The following is a 23,900-nucleotide window of genomic DNA, read 5'->3' as shown; positions in this document are numbered from 1 at the left end:
TATTTCTTCTTCCTTGTTTCTTTTTATTTTCCTCCCCAGTCTCCCCTGGGGAGACAGATTAGGCCACCACTGATGTCATGTCACATTGCTTTAAGGAAAGGATAGGAAAGATAAACAGCGTTGTTACATGCAGTTTCAAAGATGCCTTTATAGCCTCACATTTCTGACAAGCACAGTAAGTGACACAATGGTTACCCTAAGATGTCAAGGTCTTTAGGCCCAGACTAGAAACAGAATTAGGTCAGTTGTTTTTACTAGTCAAAGCTAGAGCTGCCTAACAGCAAGAGGGGGATCTTTTGATAAATCTTACTTTCATTTTGGGATGGCTGAGCAAGAGCATTAAAGAGGGAGAGAAAAAACTACTAGCTGTCTGAACAAGACAGGGAAAACAATTTTTGTCTACAGTCAAAGAGAATTGGCCTAGGAAAGCTGCAGATACACCTTCCCCATGTTGCATCCTTGTTAGCACTGCCTTTTGAACTATTAGAGCTGACTACTGCAGGGACAGGGAGGAGCTCTCAGCAGAGACAGCACAGACTGATGGAAGACATAAGAAAGTTTTCATCTTGCTTAAATCATTTTCTGAAGCAGGAGCTTAACACAAGAAAATCTCACATCTTATTTCCTGTGGTAAATTCATTCTTTCACCTCAGCCTAAGCTGAAGACAAGGAAAAGAAAGTTGGTAGAGGAGCAACTAGACTGCAGGAACAAACCTGGACTACACTGCATTACTGCCTCATGGCTGGAGCTGTGGCTGACCAGTGACAGCATAGGGAACAAGTTCATGTTCTGCAGGAGTTGAGTTCTAGCTGCAGCCATACAGAGCTAGGCAGCAAGGCTGGCCAACCAACAATGTGATTGCAGCAGAGCCACAAGTAGTTCACACAGGCTTTAATTTGATTGTGCAGTCTCAATTTATTGCATCCTATAACCTTAGGATTGACAGCTAAAGTTTTACACTTATTAGGCTCAAATTCGTAAGTGTATAGGCTTTAACACTGCCATTTCATTTGAAAATGTGCAAAAACTAATCCAGTGCTTCCTAAAGAATTAACATTTGCTGTAGACAAATGTATTTTGCAAATGATTACTCATTTTCATTATTAACAACTTGTACCATGTGGTCCAGGGCTAGGAACAGGAAATTCACTTCTGTGTTTGCTAAACAGATGTTAGCATGAATTCATACTGTGTTCAGTCTGATTGCAGATCAGTCCACAACAGGTCACAGTGGAGTTTGTAGTTTCAGCAGGAAAACAAGATTTGCTTTTGACAGTGAGAAGTGCATACAGCTGTCTTTTAAAGGCTGAGGGTTCTTGCATGTTACAGCATTTCAGTCACAGTCCAAGAAAGATGAAAGTTGTGGCTTAGCCCAGACAGTTGATGCTCAGTCCCACAGGATGTTAACACTGCGAGTTGTCAGTTATACTACAGCCATCTTCATCCACAAGTCATTTTTCAAACTTAAATTTATTTAAGTTCCTGTTCCCCTCCACTCAAGCCTGTCTTCACCACAGGCCATGTAGTGTCACAGATTTAGCTACTCCATGCAGTTTGAGTTAAACTGGCTATTTATTCCTGAGTAGATGAATAGAGGGCCTCAATCTCCTTCTGGAAGAATTTAACAACGTCTCCTCGCTTTGCCTTCAGTGTTGGCGTCAAGAGTCCATTTTCTACAGAAAACAACTCTGTGTGGATGTACAGGTCTTTAACCTATTAAAAGAAAATCATTTAGTGCATGACACATCATTAGAAGACAAACAATAGTTCTTTCCAGCTTCCTTGGGCAGAAATTCAGTCCCAGGAGATCCAGTAACTGAACTGTTTTTTTGGCTGACACAGCAAGAGGGTGGAATTCCAGAACAGCCCCTACAGCCTGTTGTGAGCCTCCACTCCATCTCCTGGCAATTGCCATGCTTGCCCTTCACAGCCCCTGGTCTCCTGGTATAGGGACAGGCAGCCAGTGTTTCACTGACTGCTTCCATCAGGTGTCAGGGGCAGCTGCCTCAGGGCCCCTCCTGGAACAGGCAGTAGCACCAATGGAGACTTCCCAGCCACTGTGTCAGCAATACAGCTGTTAGTGACAAGCAGGATTTGAAAGTACTCACTTGTTCAAAGGATTTAAGGCCAGCTTGTCTCCCCAGTTGGATCATATCATCTAAAATAGCTTTCTTCACTGCCTAGAAGAAACACAGCAGAAGCAGAGTGGGTAAAGCTGTCATCATTACAGCTCAAAACCATAACAATTTGCCCAGTCAGGGACAACTGAGGATGCCAAAAATACATATTTCAACATTCAAGATTTCTCACATTAAGGCCACTACAGAGTCACGTCTCTCTTCTCACTGGAAAAGAAGCAGTGATAGCCCTTGGAACAAGAGACACCTATACTCAGTTCCAGTTTTTGCTGGAAGGCTGCTTGCATGACTCACCCAGCATTAAACCAGTTCAAATTACTGAAAAGAGGTGAATAGAAAAAGTTCAGAGCAATGTAGGATTGGACTTAGAATTAAATTCTGTCTCTAACCCACTAAACACAATGCCACTCACAGGGTTTTTGCAGAGCTCTTCAAAGGAACCTTTGACTCCCAGTTTTGCTGCAAATTCTGGAAGCATCTCAGCATCAGGAACCACTATACCTATTAGAAAAGACTGAAAACAAGTGGAAATAGTCAGGCTGAGACCAAGCTAAGGCATACTAAATGTCTTTATGAGCTTGATTGCAGGCAGTATTTCTATGACAAGTCAAATTTACATTTCCATTCATTTTCAGAGTTTCAAAGGTAGTTACAAGGATTTGCAAGTCACTGAGAGTTGTGACAGCAGTAATTGAAGTACTGACACAATTTGTTCTGTGTGCTGAATGGTCCAGCAATAACTTTTGGCTGTTTACAGACTGAAGACTGGCCTCTGCTAGCATTGGTAACACCTCTGTGGCAAAGGAATGGAGAAACACTTCTGCTGTGCAGAAAGAATTCTGCTGAGAGAATTGGGGTTTTTCAGCCTGAAGAAGAGAAGGCTCCAGGAAGACTTTTTTTGTGGCCTTTCAAAACTAAAAGGGAGCTTGCAAGAAAGATGAGGACAAATTTTTAGTAGGGCTTGTGGCAATAAGACAAGAGGTAATGGTTTTAAACTATAAGATAGTAAATTTATATTAAATACAAGGAATTGTTTTTTTTAAGTGTGAGGGTGGTGAAACAATGGCAGAGGTTGCCCAGAGAGGTGGCAAGTGCCTAGAAACATTCAAGGTCAGGCTGAATGGGGTTCTGAACAATCTAATATAGTTGAAGATGTCTCTGCTTATTGCAGGGGGGACTATTCTATGAATCTAAACTGCAGAGAAGTGACCTGACATGCTAATCCCACACAAGTATGTAATTAGCCTTTACCCAGCTTGCAACAATGCCAGTTTTCACTTGGCAAGTCTGTAGGTCTGAGAACATCTTCCTATAAACACAGCTCTCTTAGGAGCAGATTTTGTTCAAGGACTCTTGTACATGCATCCATTTGTGTCCTGATCATCCAGAACTTGTTGTGGAAGGAAATCTTGCAGGATACTCCTAACATCACTTACCCTCAGACTTTCCCCATGTACAAAGACCTGGGCTACAGGAGCACTTCTGATATAGACATTTTCTATCTTCTCTGGAGCAATGTATTCTCCTTGTGCAAGTTTAAATATATTCTTCTTCCTATCAATGATCTTCAGCGTTCCATTCTAGAAGTAAAAAGTGGAGGTCATTAGTTCCAAGTCACTCTCTTATATAAGAGAATATAAACAGGCTTTGTTTAGTTGTATGAAAGGCACATCTGGAACTAGTCTAGAAACCACATACTGGTCTTTGCTTTCTACAGAGAGAAGGGTTTGTGTAATTTCTCCAGTTAGCTCAGGACATGATTCAACAGCTCCTTTATTCTCCTCTGACAGAAGCCAAGACACCTTGTTATATTATTTCTACAGTGAAGAATAGTCTTAATTATGGGCCTAACAGTTGTTATTTGATATTCTGTAACCTAACTGGTCTTTGGAACTTTGACTGGAGTTACCTAGTGAATCTACTGTGCAGAAACTTTTATCCTAGAATTCCATCTTTAGAGAATACTGTGGAATAACAAGAATTCACATGCAAGAGATGATTTGTGTTAACCAGCTACTCACTGGCAACCACTTCCCTATGTCTCCAGTGTGGAGCCAGCCATCTTTATCAATTGCTTCTGCTGTCTTCTCAGGGTCTTTCAGATAACCTTTGAACACATTTGGTCCTTTAATGCAGACCTATAGCAAGCAGAGAACACTGTTAGTCACCAAGTCTTATGTTTCAGTATTTCTTGACATGCACAGCAGATGGTACCTACCTCGCCTTCATTGTTAGAAGAGAAGTAGCTCATTTCTTCCACATCATCTAGTTTTATGATATTACAAGCCAGAGGGGCTCCAACATGGCCTAAGAGGAAAAAAAAAAAAAAAAACAAAAAAACAAAAAAGGCTGCAATGATAGTAGATACTTACTGGGTTTGTTCACTGCTTTAACATGAACCAGCATTATTTAAAGGAGTATGGCATCAAATGTTCAAGCAAGTTGTTGCAATGCCATTTTCAGACAGTTAATGTAGGACAAATAGCAGCTAAGTCTTGATGCTTAGAGCACTATTGGTGTCATCTACCACACCACCCATGAAGCACTGAACCACTCGTGGCTCCTCAGGACCCCCTCTCATAGATCCTGGTATTCATTTGCATTTCATCCTCATTATGCTCTGCAATTACTGTGTTCACAAAGGTGGTGACTTGAGTCTGAATTTAGAATATCCAGTATTGCTAAAATAAAAGCTAAATCTTCAAGGTCCTTCAGGAAAATAGTCAAGTATCACGTCTAATATTTTTGAGTAAAACATATAATTTAAGAGACCAAGCTAGTTTCTTAAGGCCGTTTGGGAAGTCTCTATCCAGTTTGCTCAGCTCTCTCTATTCCTTTCCTATATTCTGGGACAAAGTCTAAACTGATCTATGACACTTTACACCGGGGTTCCTCATCTGGTTGAGTCAAGAATTTTAGTACCTATTAAACAGACAGGTGACTGCTGCTACCGAGAATCACTTTGAGTACCCATGATTTAATTTTCATTAAACTAAAAGCATTACAGCACCTAGGCTTGAGTGGCCCTTTATGTGGACAGCTCTGGGAGACGTCACAAGTCTCAGCTCCCATACCTGTTGTCCAGTCTCCAGGCATTGAGAAAGTGGATCCAGCTGAGCATTCAGTCTGGCCATAACCTTCAAAGATCTGTGTGAGAAAGGATGAGTATTCCTTGAACATCAAGTCCTTGGTGTGAAAGGCCTCCGTTTTGACTGTGCCCGTGCTCAAGTTTTCTTAGGAAGGAAGCCAAAACAACCTTTGCTTTTAAGATATCTTGATCTTATTGCTGTGACCAGATGTTAAAGTTCACTTATTCAAACTTTGCTTTGGTCACCTCATTTTCTGTTCTCAAATGTGCTATGTTGGGAGCTCATTGACTGTCAGAATAAGCCACAAAACTCAGAGGCAGCTACCTGACTATGAGTGCTGCATGTTCCTATTTCTGCTGCTCTATTCTTCTTAAAGCCTACAGCTTAGTATTTTTGGTAGTGTAGTTTAAAGTGAGCCCTGCAGAATTTTTTTCCTGTTACAGTTAATTCAGATGAAGCAGTCTGTAAATGCCTGAGACTTGACAGCATTGAGCTGGACCCCAGCTATATCACTGGTCACTCATTTGTGCATAGTCAAACAAGGCTTACTTTTAAAGAAAACTCAGCTTACCTGACAGCCTAATGCTGCTCTAAGAAATGTCAGGACAGAGGGAGATATAGGGGCTGCACCTGTCACCATGATACGCACTCTTCCACCCATGGTTTCCTACAAGTGAAAAAGAAGTCATCAGCTCCTCCAATATTACCTTGCTTAGCTCCCTTACACTTGGAATAACTTACCTGAATTTTTTTGAAGACAACCTTGTCCCAAATGCTGTCATTTCGAATGATGCCCTGTTTTATTTCAGCTGTCTTCATAAACACAGCAAATTTTAACAGGAATTTCTTTACTGGGGTGTTTGCACCACTCTGGATCTGCAAGGAAAAGGAGTAGTGACTGTTGGGTTTAACTCACATCTGTACATCTCAGTCTTGCCTTTGTAAGAGGCACCAAATCTTACTTCACTGTTCTAGGGCCTGTCTTCACCACTGCAGTATCTAGGAGGTGACCCAAAAGGCAATACTAATTCATGTTAATGCTGAAACACTACAGCCATAGCTTTGAGGAACTGGGATCCTGTTGGCTGTGCACTTGATTCATTTGCATTACAAAAGTAAACAAAGTTTTTATTTCTTAACAGTAACAAACGTAGCCCAGTCACGACTGGATATGCTGTTCTTATACTCCCAGAATGCTTTCCATCTCCTCAGAAAGGATTCTAAAAAATTCCTCTTGCTAAGGGGTAATTAACTAGTGATGATGTTATGACATATTAATTACTATTTTGTATTTGTATGCTTGTTTGGATATATGAACACAAAGAACACAGCTAAAATTGCTCACATACCTTGTCATAGACTCTGTTGAGCAGTCTTGGTACAACTGGAAATAGCGTTGGCTTCAAGGTTTTCATGTCATCTGTTAGCAGCTTGATATCTCCTTGGAAGAAGCCTACTTTTGCTCCACAGCTGTATACCACAGTCTAAAAATGGACCAGACTAACCTTAGTCAAGCTGAATTCCTACCTTCACTAGCCATAATTATTAGTCTATGAAAAGCAGCATGATTTCCAGTGCCTAGTTATTACAAAATAAGGAAAGTTATTGTGTGAATAGGTTTTGAGGACATACACATTGCTAATGTCTTTTACTATAATTTGGTTTATAAAAGCTCAGATAGATATATCTGTACATACCTGCACAACTCTCTCAAACATGTGAGCCAGAGGAAGATAGGAAATGACAACATCTGAACTTGTACACTCAATTGTGTTCTAGAGGGAAAGGAAGCAGAAGTAGGTTAGCATTTTCTGTGCCTGCCTGAGTTACTTTTAAGTAGAAAGTAAATAAAATTGAGATCAGTTTGAGTACTTTTAGACAGACACTTCCAATGACTGCAACTCAGGCTCATCCATCACCTCTTCAAGATTTGCAGCTGTCACTCAGCCACACTAAATCAAAATTAGTTTAATGTTTTGGCAAGTCTTGAAGTAGATAGTTCAGTACTCTTGGTATTTAGGACTGACTCATTCTAGAGTAACTTCTATGTACAAGTTCTTGTTCAATTCAAACCAAGTTTCTTGCAGTAGTATTGTCTCATTGAAAAAGGGGCACTTAGGAAAGCATCAGTTTCTGGGAGTGAATGAATGGTTTACAGAAAATGTCCACATTAAGCTGGTTTCAGGACTGAGGGACATATCCTGGAGAGTGGCTCACCTCTGTGCATCTAAGGAAGGCAGCAGCATTTGAAACAACATTCTGATGTGTCAGCATGGCTCCTTTAGGGTTACCTTTGGAGAGATCAAGCAAGGTGAGCTGTGGCTCTGACTGCTTCTGCTGGCAGTTCCCGTGTCTTGTTTGGCTCAGTTTGAACTATCTCAGTACTAGGCTCAGTCCCAGCAATTATTCTCATGAGAGATTACAAATATGCCTCATCTTGAGTGCTTTCAGCTATGGCTGTTACATAAAGGAGATGGATACTGAAACAGCAGAGCAATTGGCAGTAGCATAGAGAATGCTGAAACAAGATTTTTGCTTTAGCCCCTGTGGACCAAAATACACAGTTGAACAAGCAATCTCTTGAACATTAAGGCTGCATTTTTAATAGGGTAAGCCAACATGAATTTGGCTTTTCTTGCCCCAGTTTTAAGAAGCTTTATCATAGTGCACTTCACTTGTAATGACAGTATCCTAAGTAAAACTGCAAGAGCAGTTTGACATTGCTCTAATTTACTGGTTTACTTCCATGTTCATAGGATTTCTTTACTTTTGTGCAGGGAAGCTGCATGGGGGGGCTCTTTCAGTGAGGAACCATCACTATAAATTCTTACCTGTGGTTCCACTTGTAAAACACACAACAGAAAGATCTTCAGGCTTAGGAGGCTAGAAAGAAAAAGCCACATAAAGTCAGCGTGAGGATTATGATGGTTATCTGTAACTACATACAATTCCTAACTGTGACAAATCAGGAATTCTGGTTCACAAAAAAAATCTGGCAACCTCCTCTACTAGCAGCATAGCAAGAGGTCTTTCCAGAGACAAGTTTTACAAGTCTATAGCTGATACTATCATAGAGATACTTACAACTGGATCTCTGATGTTGTTTCTTCCCAGCTCCTGTGTTAGAGAAAAAACACAGCTTAAGATAGTGCACAATAGGTGAATAGGTAATTGCATTTCAAATGCAACACCTGTTTTACTACTTTGCCTCTTGATACTCTGTCTCATTCAAACAGAAACCTCTTCCTGAATCGAATACACATAACTCTGAAAAACTGTCTGCTGCAAGTGTGGAAAGGACACATGTGAATGTGTGGAAAGTGATCAGAACTACTTTAGGAATTTGGAAGTCCTGAGTGGAGAGGTTTCCTTTTATTTGAGATAGGCCACATCTCTTTAGATGTATGCAAGCTTAAGCCTAGTTGGGATGTCTAAGCAGCCAGTAATTTGCACTTACAGTTCCAATTAGATTCAACTGCCAGCTTAGAAGCCAAATAAATCCTGTTACAACAGGATCACAAATTAAGCTAAGCAAGTCTTGGCTGTTCACAGCACATGGGCACAACTTTAGTCAACTGTTTCAACTCTGCAACTCTGTTTAGCTAAAGATATCAAGTTTCAAAATGACTGCTCATTAAGATGTCAGGTACAGGCACGACAACTGGGTAATGCTTACATTAAAGTGTCATTGCTGCCACAGAAGATCAGGATGTTTAAGCTGGCAAAGTATTACAGAAGCCTTTATCCACCTACCTCAACCTCCTGCAGTGACAGAATTTCAACTCCCACTTTAGCTCCTCTGTCCTTGAGCTCTTTATCAAAGAGATCCATGAGAACAATAATCTTCAGACATGGGGTCTTTTTGTCCTCACAGTTCTTAAGCAAGACCTCTGCCTTTGCAGGCGTGTCACAGATCACCACGCTTATGTCAGCTACAGAAAAGAAATTATCAGAAGTCTGTTTAGAAGACATGAGGCCAGTGACAGCTCAGCAGCATATAATTTTAGAGCATAACATTGTTTTGGTGCCATTTGCATTTGTTCATATGGATTCAGTGGCTGGCTTACAGTGCTGAGAAAGTTCCTCCTACCATACTCAACTGATTGGGCAAACCCAATGTTCTGGCAATATAAAATGAGGGAAATGCTGAAGAGCTGAAAAGAAATATCATTGCTCATAATCAAGATGGGCATTGAAACTTTTGGTATTGCCATGATATTGTTTAGATTTAGCCATCTTCCTTAAATCAAAAGAAATTAAGGCCCAATTGAAAGAGGTAGCTAAAAATAGTGAGTTAATACTTCAGCTTCCCTGTAGATGCAGTTACAAAAGCCTTTTCCTTTAAGTCAGCAGAGGAACTGGATTTGCCTGAGCCTGCCAGTTCCCAGTTAGATTGGTAAATTACAGCTGTGTAATCAATCCCAAAACAACACCTGTTTCTAAGATTCATCACCATAACTCTTGAAGGGGTTTTGCTTGGCAAATCCTATTTTTGGGATGGATACCAGATCACTGTAACAACAGTGGATATTTATTCCCCCATATCTCTCCTAAGACAGGGGGAAGAAAGTCTGAAGATTTATTTAACTTCCTTGCCAGTTTATTCCATGTTGGCCTGCTAGATGTTGTTTTTGTAGAACGTGCAATAACCAGATAGATTAAACAGATTTAGGCAAATCTTTACCCTTCCCTCCTCCACTCTTTTCATCCTACAGACATATACAGACAGACATATAAATCTAGTCTTAATTTACATGCAAGTCTGTCTGCATTGTCTGATTGTCTGGCAGTGTGGGAGTTCAAGATTGCAAAATCTCAAATAGCAAATAGTTGAGCACTGATTGCAGAATGATCCACAGGATCTAGCAGATCCTTCAGTGATCTTGCAATCAAGACACTAGGAGACATAGAAAGCCCCCTGGATTCTTGTAGGCATTGAATCATGTGCTCTGCAAAGTAGCTTCACTAAATGTCTGTAAGAGCAGTAAGGTTAAAACTACTCTGATTTTTGCAAATTCCCTTGAACTTAGCCCTCCCAAAAAAAAAGTTTCTTAGAAAAATCCTTATGAAAGAGTGCAAGTCAATATTTACCTTTGTTAACAATATATACAATGGCCTCTGGTCCCAGAGTGTCATAGAGTGGAACAGCAACCATTGAGTAGGTGTAGCAGGCATATTCTGAAATGATCCACTGAAAAGAGAAAACAGCACAACTAATGAAAACTAGGAGCCCTCAAGACAGGATTGCCTACAGACTCCATACAGCTTGACAAGCCCATGTACTTGGCATGGGGGTTATGGAAGGAGCACATCCATGAGAGTAAGAGTTGTGAGAGGTCATTGTATTACATGCTTGGCATGGGATGTGCTCAGTCAGTAAAAAGGGAATTGGGAAGGAAAAAATGATTGCTCCTGATGTGGCCTGAAGCTGTTTAAATACAGAGTCCACTCTCATCCCAAGGTGTTAGAATAGTTAGGAAAGAATACACAATTTGTTGCTTACCTCTGGCCTATTCTGAGCAAAAATGCCAATATACTGGCTTGATGATGGTTGGCATCCTTTTTGCAGAAGTCCTGATCCCAGGTATTTAGTTCTGTCTGAAACCTGCAAGATAGTTATTCCCCCACTTTAGTGTTTCAAGGCAGAATCCCAAATTAATTCATCTGTCATATACAATACTCACCTGTTTATATGTCAGCCACTGATAAGGTTGCTTGGGTTTCCTGTAGCCTAGACAGTCACCATTTCCTAATGAAAGAGTTCAGAAAAGCAGTTTCAAAGCTCAGTACTGGAGTTGCATAACACTAAACACTTGAAGTGGGAAATGTTTGCTGTCAGGCATTCAGGCAACTGCATGGAGAGCAGGTCAGTGTCCATAGTTAAGCACTTTGCCCAAACCAAGGTTGTAAGACTTTAACTTTGTCCTTACAAGCAATACTTCTAAGATCTGGTGATATTTGTTGGATTGCACAACCCATGTGAGGTTGAAACACCTTGCAAACCATCACACATTTCCATGCATAGGACTTGTGAAGTGACATGCACAAATTCATATCTGCTGTAAACAGGCAGTAATTTCACAGGAAAACTCACATCATAAGACAAAGGAGAGGTGTTTCCCCCCCAGTTCCTCTGATGCTCTGTATCTGCTGACTCTTGACTGAACTCTACCATCTTCAGCTTCCGGGATTTGTTCCTGCCCAGTCTCCCAAATAAGACTAGTACTAAATTGGGACAGGGAGAAATATGGTCACTTGTCTCTCCACCCCACAGAAGGTTACAAGAGCTGTTGCTAGCCTGCATTATTACCACAGCCAAGACACAAGGAAAAGGATCTTGGAAAAATTTTATTTGTGATAGACAAGTACTAACTACCAGATGCAAAGCTTACCAGAAATACTCACTCCTCTCTGGAAAACTTCATACAGGGTTTTAGCATCTTCAAAGTAATAAGAAAGCAGGTTATTATCTGTCAAGAGTGCAGCTCTTCTGGCTCCTCCCTAGGAACAGAGCATGGTTATGAAACAATGCAGACTAGATAAAATATCGTTTGTTCCTCAGCCATTCTCTCATCAGTCCCATTTAAAGCATTTCACTAGCATTGTATTGTTAGGGAAATCTTTTTCCATTCCTGATTTTGATCTACTCAGTCACATGCAGAGTGATTTTCTAGATGGCCCAGCTTAATGTTGAGTTACAGGTTATTGAGAGGCCTTGACTGAGTGCTACCACTTCCCTTATTACATGAAGTCTAGTACCAGTTTCAAAGCTGATGCAGTGCATTGAAAATACAGGAAAGTCAGTGACAGCCAAAGCCATCTGGTAAAAATTCCACCCAGCTCTGGTTGGAACAAGCTGCTGTTTCTCATCTTAGCATCTTAAGATTTCCCATCTCCCCACTGTGCTTTTGAGTTGTACACCTGGGAGAGAAGGCTGTGCCATAGGACAGGAGAGCTTCCACTGACACCCAGAGTCAGAATGGATCAGTAATGAAGCTCCTAAACAGACCATGCCCACAAGCAGAGAAAGTATTACCTCAATTCCTATCGACTGCTTGTTCAAGTCAACAGGAGGTAAGAGGGGTTTTGGCCTGCTTATCACCCACAGGAAGATGACAGCTCCAAATGCAATGAGACTGATCAATGCTGGTGTTGGGAGCGGTGAGAACAACACTTGAAGTATCCAGATCATTGTACTGGATCAGTGGAGCCAGAGCTGAACCTGAAACAAATAGGAGGTTTAGTAGACTTGAGTTAGAAGCTTTAATTACCTATGAGCTATGGTTACTTAAGTAGCTTGTTAAACAATACTGCAAATCATTTCAGCAGTTTGCCCCTGGAGAGCCCTGGTACAATAGTGAAGCACACTTATGCAATGTTTTAAGCCTCTTAAGAGATCTTAAGTCACCTGTCCCCATAAATCTTAATCTATACTGCATCCACCTCCACAGAAAGCTGAAGCCTGATGAAGTCAGACAAGGAACAGATTCTTTCCATCCTTAAGTAAAAAAATATGCCTGAAGAAAGCCAGTATATAATTTCCCAAATCTGTCTCCCCAAGTATAACTAAGAAATGGCTATGGTTCAGTGACGTGAATTGTGGAAGTAAGAAAATTTCTCAATATTGTTAGTGTTCAATAGGAAATGGTTTTGCTGAAATAGGAAGGGTATTGATAAATTACATGTTTCATATACCTACATATATGACTGCAGGACAAACAGTATATTCACTCTCAGCTGCTTTTACAGGTCATGCCAGACAAATATTGCAGAGAGTGACAGTGTGGTCAGCCAAATAAAACCAGCACAAATCAAAACTGTGAAAGTTGCTTTCCATTAGGAAGTGGTGACCTGGATGTCAATGTGGGCAATGGAAGTCTAACTGGGAAATACAGAAACAATTCTGCTGCTTGCATTCTCCAGGGTATCTTCCATCAAGGACAGGGAAGCAAAATCTAAGAATGCAGATGCTTTTTATGAGACACAGAGACCTGAGCTTTCTTCCTTAGAAACAAGCAATTTTATCTCCAGAATGTTCTGACATGTTTTAAGATTAAATTGCCAAGACTGCTTTCTATCTGAATCAGCTCAGATCTCAGCAACTTGTATTTGCTAGTGTCTAAATATCTATGCAGGACACACCACCTCACACTTTGCAAGATGAATAACAACACTCTTTCAAACTCCTTCATACAGAATCAAAGGAACCCCATCAGGAGATAATATGTCAGCTATCAACTAAATCCCTGTACAAGAATACCAAGAGTCCTGATGCAATGAGTTCCAGTTACCCTTTAACTATAATTCCAAAGAAGCTGAAGGTATTTTACAAACCAATAGTAAGTTCAGACAGGATCTGAAGTCAGAATTTGGGTGTCTGAGCCCAGAGTGCTCATTTAGATTACCTGTTTTACAGTTTTGTAGTTGCCAGTGCCAGTGTAGATTATCTGTTTTACGGTTTTGTAGTTCCCAGTGGCAGGGTTAATCAGCAATCCTGGTGTGTTCTCTGGTAAAAAAGGCATGCTTTGCCTGCCCTGCATCTGGATAAGAAAGGGTACCTCAGAGGCTTTTCAGCTAGTCCAAGCTGCCAGATGCACATCACCTACATATCTGAGAAATACCAACTCCCTAGTCCTCTTTCCTACTCTAAACCTTAGTTGCCACGTGTCCTTCAAACTCCTGACCTTGGCTTCATGTACTGAGAGTCCAAAAAGATTGTGCTACAGCCTGAAAGGCAGGAACTGCCCTTGGGACTCTCTACTGATAGACAATTCCAGTCACTGGGCATATTGATCCTGTGGGAGCACAAACCTGTTTGTATCACAGCATATCACCCATCTCCCTTTGGACCTTTATCAATTGAGCCTGGATTAAAAAAAAAAAAAAGAAAAGCAGACCCTAAATCCAGGTCTGCTGATCAAGTTTACATTCAGGACAAAGCTACTTATCAGTTTAGGTTTAGCACTGCTTGGTTTGGAAAACTGAACATTTTTAATTAAGTGAATTTGGTAATCAGCTGCTCTTGACACTTTATATATCTGGACCATTAATGGAGCAGTTAGCAAGCAGCTTTCTGCAGTGATTAAACTGCATATGGTTTGTGGTTTATATTTCCTCTTTCACTAACATGAGCCCAACGCTTTTTTATAGCATGAGCACTGAGGCAGCTAGGTAGAGGCATCTCCATTCTCCATCATGAAACGTGGAATATAAAAACTTTACTCTTTTAGCTCAGAGCCCACTACTAAATCCAAATGACAGAGCAAATCACATTTGCACCATTTGTATGTTGGAAGCTTTCTAGACTGACAAAGTAGTTCTCACTTACTGCATTTCACATGACTCTTCCCTGGTCATTTTTTAATCAGCAGTGAGAGAATAGAGCTATATGCAGTAACCAGAGAGACCACAGGCCTGTACAGCTGGACCAGTTTTATTGGCTAAAGTGTGCTCTCATCTGCTTATTTTAATAGTACTTTAAGACAATTTCCCAAAACCCATGAATGATAGGTTGTTTTTAAAGTATCATGCTAGAGGCAAGAAACAAAACTATCTTATTTATGGCACCAAGTCCTCTTCTTTAACTTATTTATATGGCTTACCATTAACACTGTCTGACTAGGTCAGACAGACCAGAGCAGTTGTCACAAATAGCTACTGTCTGTTACATGGACTTACAGAAAATCTACAGAAGACACTTTTCTGACCTTTTTGTGATAAGGATCAGAGAACCCAGTAACCCCAAATGCTCCATGCAGTAGTAGACAAGTCACTGAAAATTTTTCCATCCGGGTATTTCCCTGTTCTCACTGACTCACATGCAAAGTACTTTGTACCTGGACATGTAAGAGGACTGAACATCAAACCCTGAAGGATATGATTTTTTTGCTTGGAGCAAAGAACTCAAAGTCCAGAGAGAACACCTAATCAAGAAATGATCATTTAATACAGCAAAACTTTTGCCTTCAGTTTCTGAATTGATTCCACAAACCTCTTGCATAAAAAGAAAGAGGGAAAGATGAGGCAGTAGTTTAATCCCATTGTAGCCCTCCCAGCATACCTATAGGTAGTCAAGGATGATTTTCAATTATATTTGAATGAATTTTTAATTTAAAGAAAGACCTGGTGACAAGTTTCTTTAAGGTATGGGAAGTATTATATGCTCATTAGCTTCTAGGGTTTGGTGGGTGTTTTCAGTAACTTTTAGTCTTCATTAGCCCACTTACAGCCCTGACTGAGACTACATATGCAGGACTTTGCATATATACCTTTTAAAGATAGTAAGGTTAGTGCTGCATAAAAAAACCCCCACAGATGCACAAAAACACAGATCTAGGTAATACAAAGCAATGTTTTTCATATCTGAAAAATTATTTTCAACACCTTTACTTTATTAATAGAATAGTGACCATGTTTTCTTTTACTTTCCAACAACATTTCCACAAAAGGGCTTTAGTCTCTTCAGTCAAAGCACATAGGGTGTGTTACTCAGGCTGTGGCAAGAGATTGTCAGCAAATTTGTCTCAATTCCCACAATTAGGACAGTTGTTTCCTATGCCTAGAGCTTTTACTGTAACTATTTGTCAGTCCAAGTAGCTGCTAATTTATCACCTCTGGCATCATCCAAATGCCATTTAATCCTGCTGCCATCAAAACAGAAAAGCCAGAGAGAGGACAGGGATCTGTATTTGATAGACCTTCCTGTCCATAGTGAGAGAAGAGCTGCAGCCTAAATCTGTGCTATGGAACAGCTACAACCAGACTTCATCCCACAAATCCAAGTGCCCTGTGCATACATAATACCTGATCTACATCAATTTAGTGAAAACAGTGCAGAACAAGAAAAACCAGAGCATTTTGGACAGACACCCACTTCCACTGCAGGGTAAGTCTGAGCACCAGTTGCCTTTCTCAACTTCAGAGGGGTCAGAGGTGAAGTGTCTGAAACCCCTGAGTTCTGAGGGCTCAGCTCCCAGGGACACAAAATGAAGAGGATGTCTCAAGCCACCTGTTAAGCTTCTTGTGCAATAAGATGCTGGACAGTTGAAAGTGTACTTAGGTTGTCTGCCCTGATCAATGGTCAGGGATAAGATGCACTAAGTTCCAGAGTCAAAGGCTTCATTTTTATCAGAAGAGATTACAGGGATACCATTTACAGCCTTGAGTTCAGGAGTACACATTCTCATTTCTACTGTACCTCCCCCTTTACAGCTATTCCTTCATTACCTAAAAGGAATTAAAGTTATTCTCTATGCTCTCCACGTGAGATTCTCTCCACTGGAAAGTGGCTGATCTTTGTACTTTTGATTACATAAATATGAAGAAAAATCAGTGTCATCTCCATTGCAAGGCATTGTGGACAACAAAGCACCCTCTGATACTTGCACAGTTTTGGAAGCAACAGTCTGCACTGCCTGGGAGAATGTCTTCTGCAGTTCTGTACTTTGCATCAAGTTTGCCTAAGCTTTTGGCATGATCATGACATCTTTTTTCTCATCATTAGCAAGGCAACACTGACTGTTTACAAGCAGGAAAAGTGGAGTACAGCCACCTACACTAATTAGTTACTTAACCATCAGCAACTCACTCTTTCCATCTGCTTGCACAGTGCAGCTCTTGCCTGGTGTCGTCCTGCAGACCTGAGCCACTTTGCCAGTTCTTATCCTTGGAAACTTTGTATTACATATTCCTCCTTGATGCAGCTGGAGTCTTGTGTTCCACAGGGTTTAGGAACATCTAACTTAGAGCGTCCAGAGGGAAGTTAAAGCACAAAAACTCAGCAGTGATTTCTGAGCAGAACCATGCAAAAAACAAAGCAAAATGCTCAGTAACCTGCATTAAGCCCAGGATATGCTTCAGTGAGGCTTTGCTTTTAGAGTACCTCTTCAGAGAGTCAGAGCCAAACAGTTCAAGCACCTTTTGATCTTAGCTGAGAAACACCCTGCTAGAGGGTGGGAAGGTCTGAGGCCTCAGTAACTTTCAGGAAGCAGAGTGCTGTGGTTTCTGAGCCTTGCTGATGAAATCAATTGAACTCAAGCTTTCAGTATGTTTAAATAGAAAGACCATTTTTTTAAAATAAGGAATTTTACTGTGCTGGATATTACTGTCTCTCCATCAGGATGTCAACAACATCATGACACTACTTAGTACTAAAAGTTATTTTCTCAGATAAATTGAAAAGCCAATATTTCATATAGTCTTTATAACAAATTTTCTCTTTGAAACTAACTACTCAGAAACATACACAATTAGCCCTTTGAAGCTTTTAAGAATTTAAAATACAGTCAGTATAGCAGGCTAGAATTAAGGACGAAATTTTTCACAGAAAGAGTGGTCAAATACTGGAATCATCTACCCAGGGAGGTGGTGGAGTCACCATCCCTGGATGTGTTTAAAAAAAGACTGGATGTGGCACTTGGTGTCATGATCTAGTTGAGGTGTTAGAACATGGGTTGGACTCGGTGATCTAAAAGGTCTCTTCCAACCTAGAAATTCTGTGATTCTGTTACTGTTTATCCTATTAGATAATACAGGTTCACTTCTTGCAAAAATGCAAGAAGTGCCTCAAAAAGAGTGCATTAATGCATCAAAACTATGTTAATAGGAAGTTTTCTCTAGTGATAGGGCATGGTTTTAAGAGCAAGGACTAAAACTCGACTTGAAAATTCACATAGAACTGCTAAGAAAATTAGAATATTATCATCAGGCACCTTAGCCACACAGAGAAAAGGTAGCACTTGAAGTTTCTAGCTATTAATGTCCATTACTTCATATTATCACAGCACTTCAATTATGAAGAGCAAAGAACAAACACATATCTGAACTTAACTCAGCCCAAGGTCCACATTTAACTGATAGCACACTACCAGAGATTTCCTAGGAGGCTCCTGAAAAACTCATTATCTTGAACCCTGCATCTAATCACTGCACTTGCACATTGGATTTACTAAAGCCCATGTGAGTAACAACAAGCAAACTCATGAGCAATAAAACAAATACAGTAAAACTTCCTTACTTACATGGAAAATCTGGCAGAGCAGGTATAGAGATGAGAACTAGTGAGTAAAGGCACCTTCCATTTTGAATATAGGGTTGGAAATCAACCTCTTCTTAAGTAAAAGGGAACCTCAGTAGCACAGTACAAAACCAACACCACTTAGGTAACACTCATGTCAAAAACTACAGCCACTTTCTTGTCCCCAGTTTAAATAAATCAGCAAGAAGAGAAGCACATTAGTAATCAATTTGGGCACTTTTGGGAGGGGAGCTTTAAGGGAGGAACTTGCATGGGGAAACTGGAGTGATTAAAAAAAATAAACCAAAAAAAACCCCAACAATCCACCCACACAAGAGGAAGTAATTGAGCTTTTTTGTTTGTTAATGAAAACAGCTTGAAGTAGATCTAAATGAAAAGTAAACCAAAACATTTTAAAATTGTATTTATAGTTTATTCTTTCTAAGCTGTTTGCTATTATCTTTTCTATGTATAAAGCTGTATTCTCAACAATAGCAATTTTCTCTCTGTAGCTGCATGTATGTTATGGTGAGCAAAGCTTTGTAGCCTGTAATACCAACAAAATGTTTTGACTACAGCATCTCTCATATACTGCTGCAATGGACTTGCTGGTGGGCTGGATTGCTGCTGATGGTTTTGTTTTATTTGGTTTTGATGTTAGTTTTCTTGTTGCTGCTGTTGGGTTTTTTCCTTTTTTTTTTTTTTTCCCCAAAAAGCTAGCTAGTTCTTTCTGTTCTGTTATAGACATACATAGGTGCAATTATTTGTACCAGGTAACAATGAATCCTGTTTCAAGCTTCAGTTTTGTTTCTGCTGTGACATAGATTTTTAAAAATTATTTCACAGTTTTATTTCTTTATTTATAAGTTTATAGCTGTTGCAGTTTCCCTTTTTCTCTTCAATGCTTGTCTAATATAACTGGAATTTCACAGTAGGTTTGGAGGGATGGGAAGACAGCAACTTCACCTATCTCTCTATTGACTTAACCTCAGATTTTAGAATTGTTTTCTCCAGTTAGGAGTTTCCCCATCTGACAGTTTTCCTATGCTGCATGATTTCAGAGTAATCTGCTTAGCTAGCCAAACTGTAAAGCTAAGATGGAATTAACACAGCATGTACTTGTATCCAAAATAAAACCTGTACTGGACCTTGGCTTGCTAAAACACATAGCCCCTATTAATTGCAATTATATTTTTATTGCTGCTGTAATCTTTATACTATTCAGGTAGAGCTAACTTACACGTAGTTGTGGCATTATTTAGCCACCTAGGTATCTTTTAGGGAAACTGAGGGTTGATTCACTGATTCTCCTGTAAGCTGAGCACAAAAAGAAATAGCTTTTTCTTCATGAAACTCCTCTGCCTTTGGCTTTTCCTTCCCAGACCTCTTCCTGTGGCATTTCAGAGAGGCTATGAGCTTCAGCTTGAGTAGTGCCTGTCAGGGAGCATTTGTGCTTATAGAAAGGAGACAAGGCCAGGCTCCCAGCCCAGCCAGGTCCATTAGCACCCACTCTGTGTGCCTTACTTAGCTTTTTCCCCCTTCTGATATCTGGCCTCGGGCTGTTGTTTTTCCAGGAGCAAGAGAAGAAGCAGTGAGTTTGCCCTGACACTGGTCAGCTGTTGGACAGCAGTGCTGGGTATCTCAGGTGCGTTCACTTTGCTGCAGGGTGGGAGAAGATGCCCACAGCATGGTCCTACCTGCCCTCCCAGGAGCCCAGGATGTGACCCAGAGCTCTATTGCCTGGGCTCAGTGGGTATCACATAAATTGGATTAAAGGATGCACATAGGAATGCTTCTCCTTAATGATCATTTCTGTTCAATGCTCATAAATTAGAATACAGATGACACTCTTCCCCAGTTACACATAACAAGCGACATGCAAATATTGAGGCTTTTAATTTTTCATAAATTATTTGAATAAACTCCAGCTTTTTGAAAGGCACAGATCTTTTTTTGCTAGAAATTTTCTGTCAAAAAGCAAAGCAGAGTTATGAATCTCAGCCTTTGCTTCTCTTTGTGCATGTATATAAAATTTATACCTGCACCCATCATACCCATTAGTGACTTAAGATGAGCAGTAGGTAGCTTATGCATATGGCGAGTTCATGTTGTTTCCTTTCTGTTGTCACTGCCAAAAAAGTTTTGCATAGAGGATGAATCAGGTGAGCTTTTGGAACAAACCTTAAGGTCATAGCAAAACATGAACTTTTGTTATCCCAAGATGTCAAAATAACCTTTCTATATATAGGAAATGGCAGAGGATGCAAATAAGTGAAAGGAAAGCATTGTCTTCATTTACCATTTACTCTGTTGTCCCTTCAAAACTTAGATTTAAATTTTGTGAGTTTGTGGGAGGTGTGAGCTCACTTCATTTGAATTATTTTAAAATTCCAGTTTGTTTTCTTAATGCTATAAACACAACAATTCTTTATTGCTCTGTTCTGCTTTTCAAGGGCCGTGTCCGGCTTTGTAAAGCAGAATAACTTCACTGAAATAGAAATTATCTTCTCAGAGTACAAGCGAGTTCCTCAGGAAAGGAGGTAGGGATAGGAGATGGGCTGCTTTAAGACTTGGAAGAGCAGCATGATTTTTTCCAGTTCTCTTGCTTGCAGCTTGATTTCAGGTTGATCTTTGTCTCCACCACCCTCTCTGTACACAACAAGAGCTTGGAGAAGGCTCCATCTCTGTAGCTAGAACAAGCATTTGTACCAAGGCAATGGCAACAGTCTGGTGTGCCATACCCTATGATAGGGGCTTTTAAACAATTCCAAAAGGAATTATAGCCAGCTTCTATCTTCCTAGATAGGGATTAAGCTAGATTCTGTTGTATTAAATGTTGCCAATAAGCTTGTGCATGTAAATGACCTAGCATATTGCAGCCTTTTACTGCTTGTGAAACTGTGAAAGCAAATATTCTTATATTTTTGGAACCTAGTTTAAACATTAGTGTGAGTGGGAGCCTGGCACTGCTACTTTGTGCACTGTATCTTTACATAGGCATAACTAACAAATTGATAAGAAAATTGCTTCAGCCTGGACTGTAGACAGGTTTCTACTTCCAGCCAGCCTATAGCAACAGGGAGTGTTCAGCTGGCTGCTCTCATTCAAGCTGTGATTTCCCTGTATGCCACCCTGAGCCCAGACTTGCTTCTTTAATAACATCCAGCTGTTGCCTTTAACAGCACACAGGGTGATAAGAATGGTGCATTGGATCCAGGTATTGCAACAAATTGGGGTTATTATCCCACTTGCAGTATTTCTCTGCAGGAGCAGGAAGCCCAGGACTTGGGAAACACAGGCTCTGACTAGGAGGGATTTTCTTACCTTCCTTCAGTGCTGGAGGAGGGTGGAGGTACAGCTTGCTTCCTTTGCTGCTTTACAAGTCCCAAGGGGTGTTCTAGGGTTGGTTCTTCCCCAGCTGCAGTGGTGCTTCCCCAGCTCCCGTGGCAGGACTAAGCCCTGAATCATCAGAGTGTGGCTTTAATAAACAGGCGACACTGCACCCAGGTAACCTTTGAACCTGCCTTGCAACAGGTTCAAAGGTAAGAAAAAAAATTATTCCTGATCAAATATAAAGAGCAATTTTGGCTGGTTAGAATTGTTAAACATACAAGTCTTGCACAAGAGCGTTAGAAGAGAGCAGTGCATTGTGAAAACTAACCCCAGCCCTGTGAAAGCTGCAGCCCTGGGCTTTTCATTGGGCTCTCATTTACTCCAGGTGTGCAGGGGCACTGAATAAGTCTTGCTTCACTGAGAAAAGGAGCCTCTTAGATTGCACTTTGAGCAAGCAAACATATTCCAGTATTTTTCACCAGATGCTTTGTGCAGAGTCCTGTCCATAACATGTCCAGCTGTTGAGGCATGGGTTTCCCTTGCAGCTCCAGGGGTCTGTGAAGTAGCCACTCCTTTGGGGTCAGGGCTCCCAGCCCCTTTGGGATGTATGGGGGCTGGTTATCTCACCATGGTGCCCCTTCCCTTTTGACACTGTGCAAAGGTCAGTGCACTTGCTCAACTGCCAAGTAGGCCAAGCCTGTTTTGTGAGAGATTTTTTGTGTTGATTTAAACAGCTGTGGTTTTGGTTTGGGTTTTTTTGCCTTCCTCTCTATCTGAAATGGGAATAAGAGAGCACCTGTGCTTAAGGCTGCGTGAGAAAGACAAGTACTTGTTGTGGGGTGAGGTATGAAGGCTGGGCTAGCAGTTGGAACTTCCTGGCTTTGCTTCCAAAAGCTGTGGATATGATCTTTGGAAGACATTTTCTGCACATGATCCAAGAGATAAATAGCAAAGTCCTTTCAGCACTCACTTAGAGAGCATCCAAAAGAGGGTAACAGAGATGGTGAAGGGCATTGAGGGGAAGCCATATGAGGAGCTGCTGAGAGCACTTGGTTTGTTCAGCGTGGAGGAGACAGGGGAACAGCTTCCTCTTGACTGGGAGAGGATGGACAGGCAGTTCTTCTGTTTGGTGACCCAAGGGAATGGAAGCTGTGTCAGAAGAGGTTTAGTTCAGATATTAGAAAAAGATTCTTCACCCAGAGGGTGTTTGGGCACTGGAACAAGCTCCCCAGGGAAGTGGTCACAGCACCAGTCCTCACAGAGCTCAAAGAGTGTTTGGATAATGCTCTCAGGCACCTGGTGTGACCCTTGGGAATGGCTCTGTGCAGGGTAAGGAGTTGGACTCGATGATTCTCGTGGATCCCTTCTAACTCAGACTATTCTGTGATTCTGTGACTGGTCAAGATAATAAAGCTTTTGTTGATCTAGGTCTGGTTTGTCTGAAGAATAAATTAATACACTTTTCACTTAAGACCTTAAGTATTCTCACTTGGTGTAAGACAACCTGCCTCTATCAGTGGATATGAATAAAAGTGAAAGTACCTGAGCCAACACAGCATTCTAGACCTTGTGGTTCAAACCTCCTCTTAGGTTTTAGAAAATGCCATTTTACGGAGGATGAAAGAAAATTCTTAGGCGGGTTTTCCAAATTTGGTGCAAGGACGTGACACCAATGTTGAAGTCTCTTGGCTTCTGTCTGTAGTGCATCTTGCATGTGGGAAACAATGCATTTGATTCAAGGTTTTTACAAGTATGCAACAGATACTAATAATTAGTAGTTGGGCAGGTCCCCGTTTAGCCTAAGTGGATATTGCATCATCATCTCAAAAGATGTGGAGTGACTGACACCATGTGTGGTTTTGGCTCCTGGATGTGTTTCACAGAGCAGTGGGGGTGGGGAGGAAGGTGGGGAAGCGCAGCAGAGTCACTTGAGAAGGAAACAAAGCCAATTACCTGAGCCAGCTGTGTGTATAAAGCTGTAACTGCTCTTCCTTCTCCACTCTTTCTCTCTGGTACATAAAGTACATGGCATTTTACCTCATTTCAACAGCAAATTTGTCCAAGTTGTGGTGTTTTGTCACCTTTCACCTATACAGTTTATTCCTAATGAATTAAAACTATTGATTAGTTCACTGTTGAAAACTGTGGTCTGAGTCACTTGGAACAGTGAGTGGGTCATCCTTGAGTCCGGCAGGGGAGGCTCTTGGTCAGATGTCCTGCTGAACTGCTAATAGTGGGTAACCTTTTTTCAGCTTGTTTTGAAAGCAGGTGTGAGAAAACACATTCATGAGTCCTGAAAAACAATGGGCTGTGTTCTGTAGTGC

At 40.9% G+C, this 23,900-nt stretch overlaps 1 protein-coding gene across 1 annotated transcript; it reads right to left on the bottom strand.

The window, feature by feature from the left end:
• Nucleotides 1-891: 891 nt before the first annotated feature.
• ACSL5 (acyl-CoA synthetase long chain family member 5) lies at nt 892-21,691 on the bottom strand. Its single transcript, XM_058810033.1, has 21 exons — nt 21,568-21,691; nt 12,265-12,450; nt 11,621-11,729; nt 10,913-10,977; nt 10,732-10,833; nt 10,320-10,419; nt 8,982-9,160; nt 8,313-8,345; nt 8,060-8,111; nt 7,446-7,519; nt 6,926-7,003; nt 6,578-6,712; nt 5,970-6,104; nt 5,800-5,895; nt 5,214-5,286; nt 4,358-4,446; nt 4,161-4,277; nt 3,576-3,719; nt 2,552-2,653; nt 2,110-2,181; nt 892-1,714 (listed from the first exon to the last, which is right to left on the bottom strand). Exons 2-21 carry the CDS (start codon nt 12,418-12,420, stop codon nt 1,574-1,576), a joined length of 2,052 nt encoding a protein of 683 aa, XP_058666016.1. The 5' UTR covers nt 12,421-12,450; nt 21,568-21,691; the 3' UTR covers nt 892-1,573.
• Nucleotides 21,692-23,900: the final 2,209 nt, after the last annotated feature.

The sequence above is a fragment of the Ammospiza caudacuta genome, chromosome 9 (assembly GCF_027887145.1).
Source record: "Ammospiza caudacuta isolate bAmmCau1 chromosome 9, bAmmCau1.pri, whole genome shotgun sequence".
NCBI classification, from domain to species: domain Eukaryota; kingdom Metazoa; phylum Chordata; class Aves; order Passeriformes; family Passerellidae; genus Ammospiza; species Ammospiza caudacuta.
The sequence above is the reverse complement of the archived record's forward strand: the minus strand, read 5'-3'. Positions and strand labels throughout refer to the sequence as shown.

Excerpts from the sequence above, each read along its gene's own strand:
- ACSL5 (XM_058810033.1), bottom strand. The coding sequence starts at position 12,420 with ATGATCTGGATACTTCAAGTGTTGTTCTCACCGCTCCCAACACCAGCA. Across the intron at positions 10,978-11,620 it reads GAGAGGAGTGAGTATTTCTG|GAAATGGTGACTGTCTAGGC; the intron begins GTAAGCTTTGCA and ends CTCTTTCATTAG. Across the intron at positions 4,447-5,213 it reads GCCTGGAGACTGGACAACAG|GCCATGTTGGAGCCCCTCTG; the intron begins GTATGGGAGCTG and ends TTTTCCTCTTAG.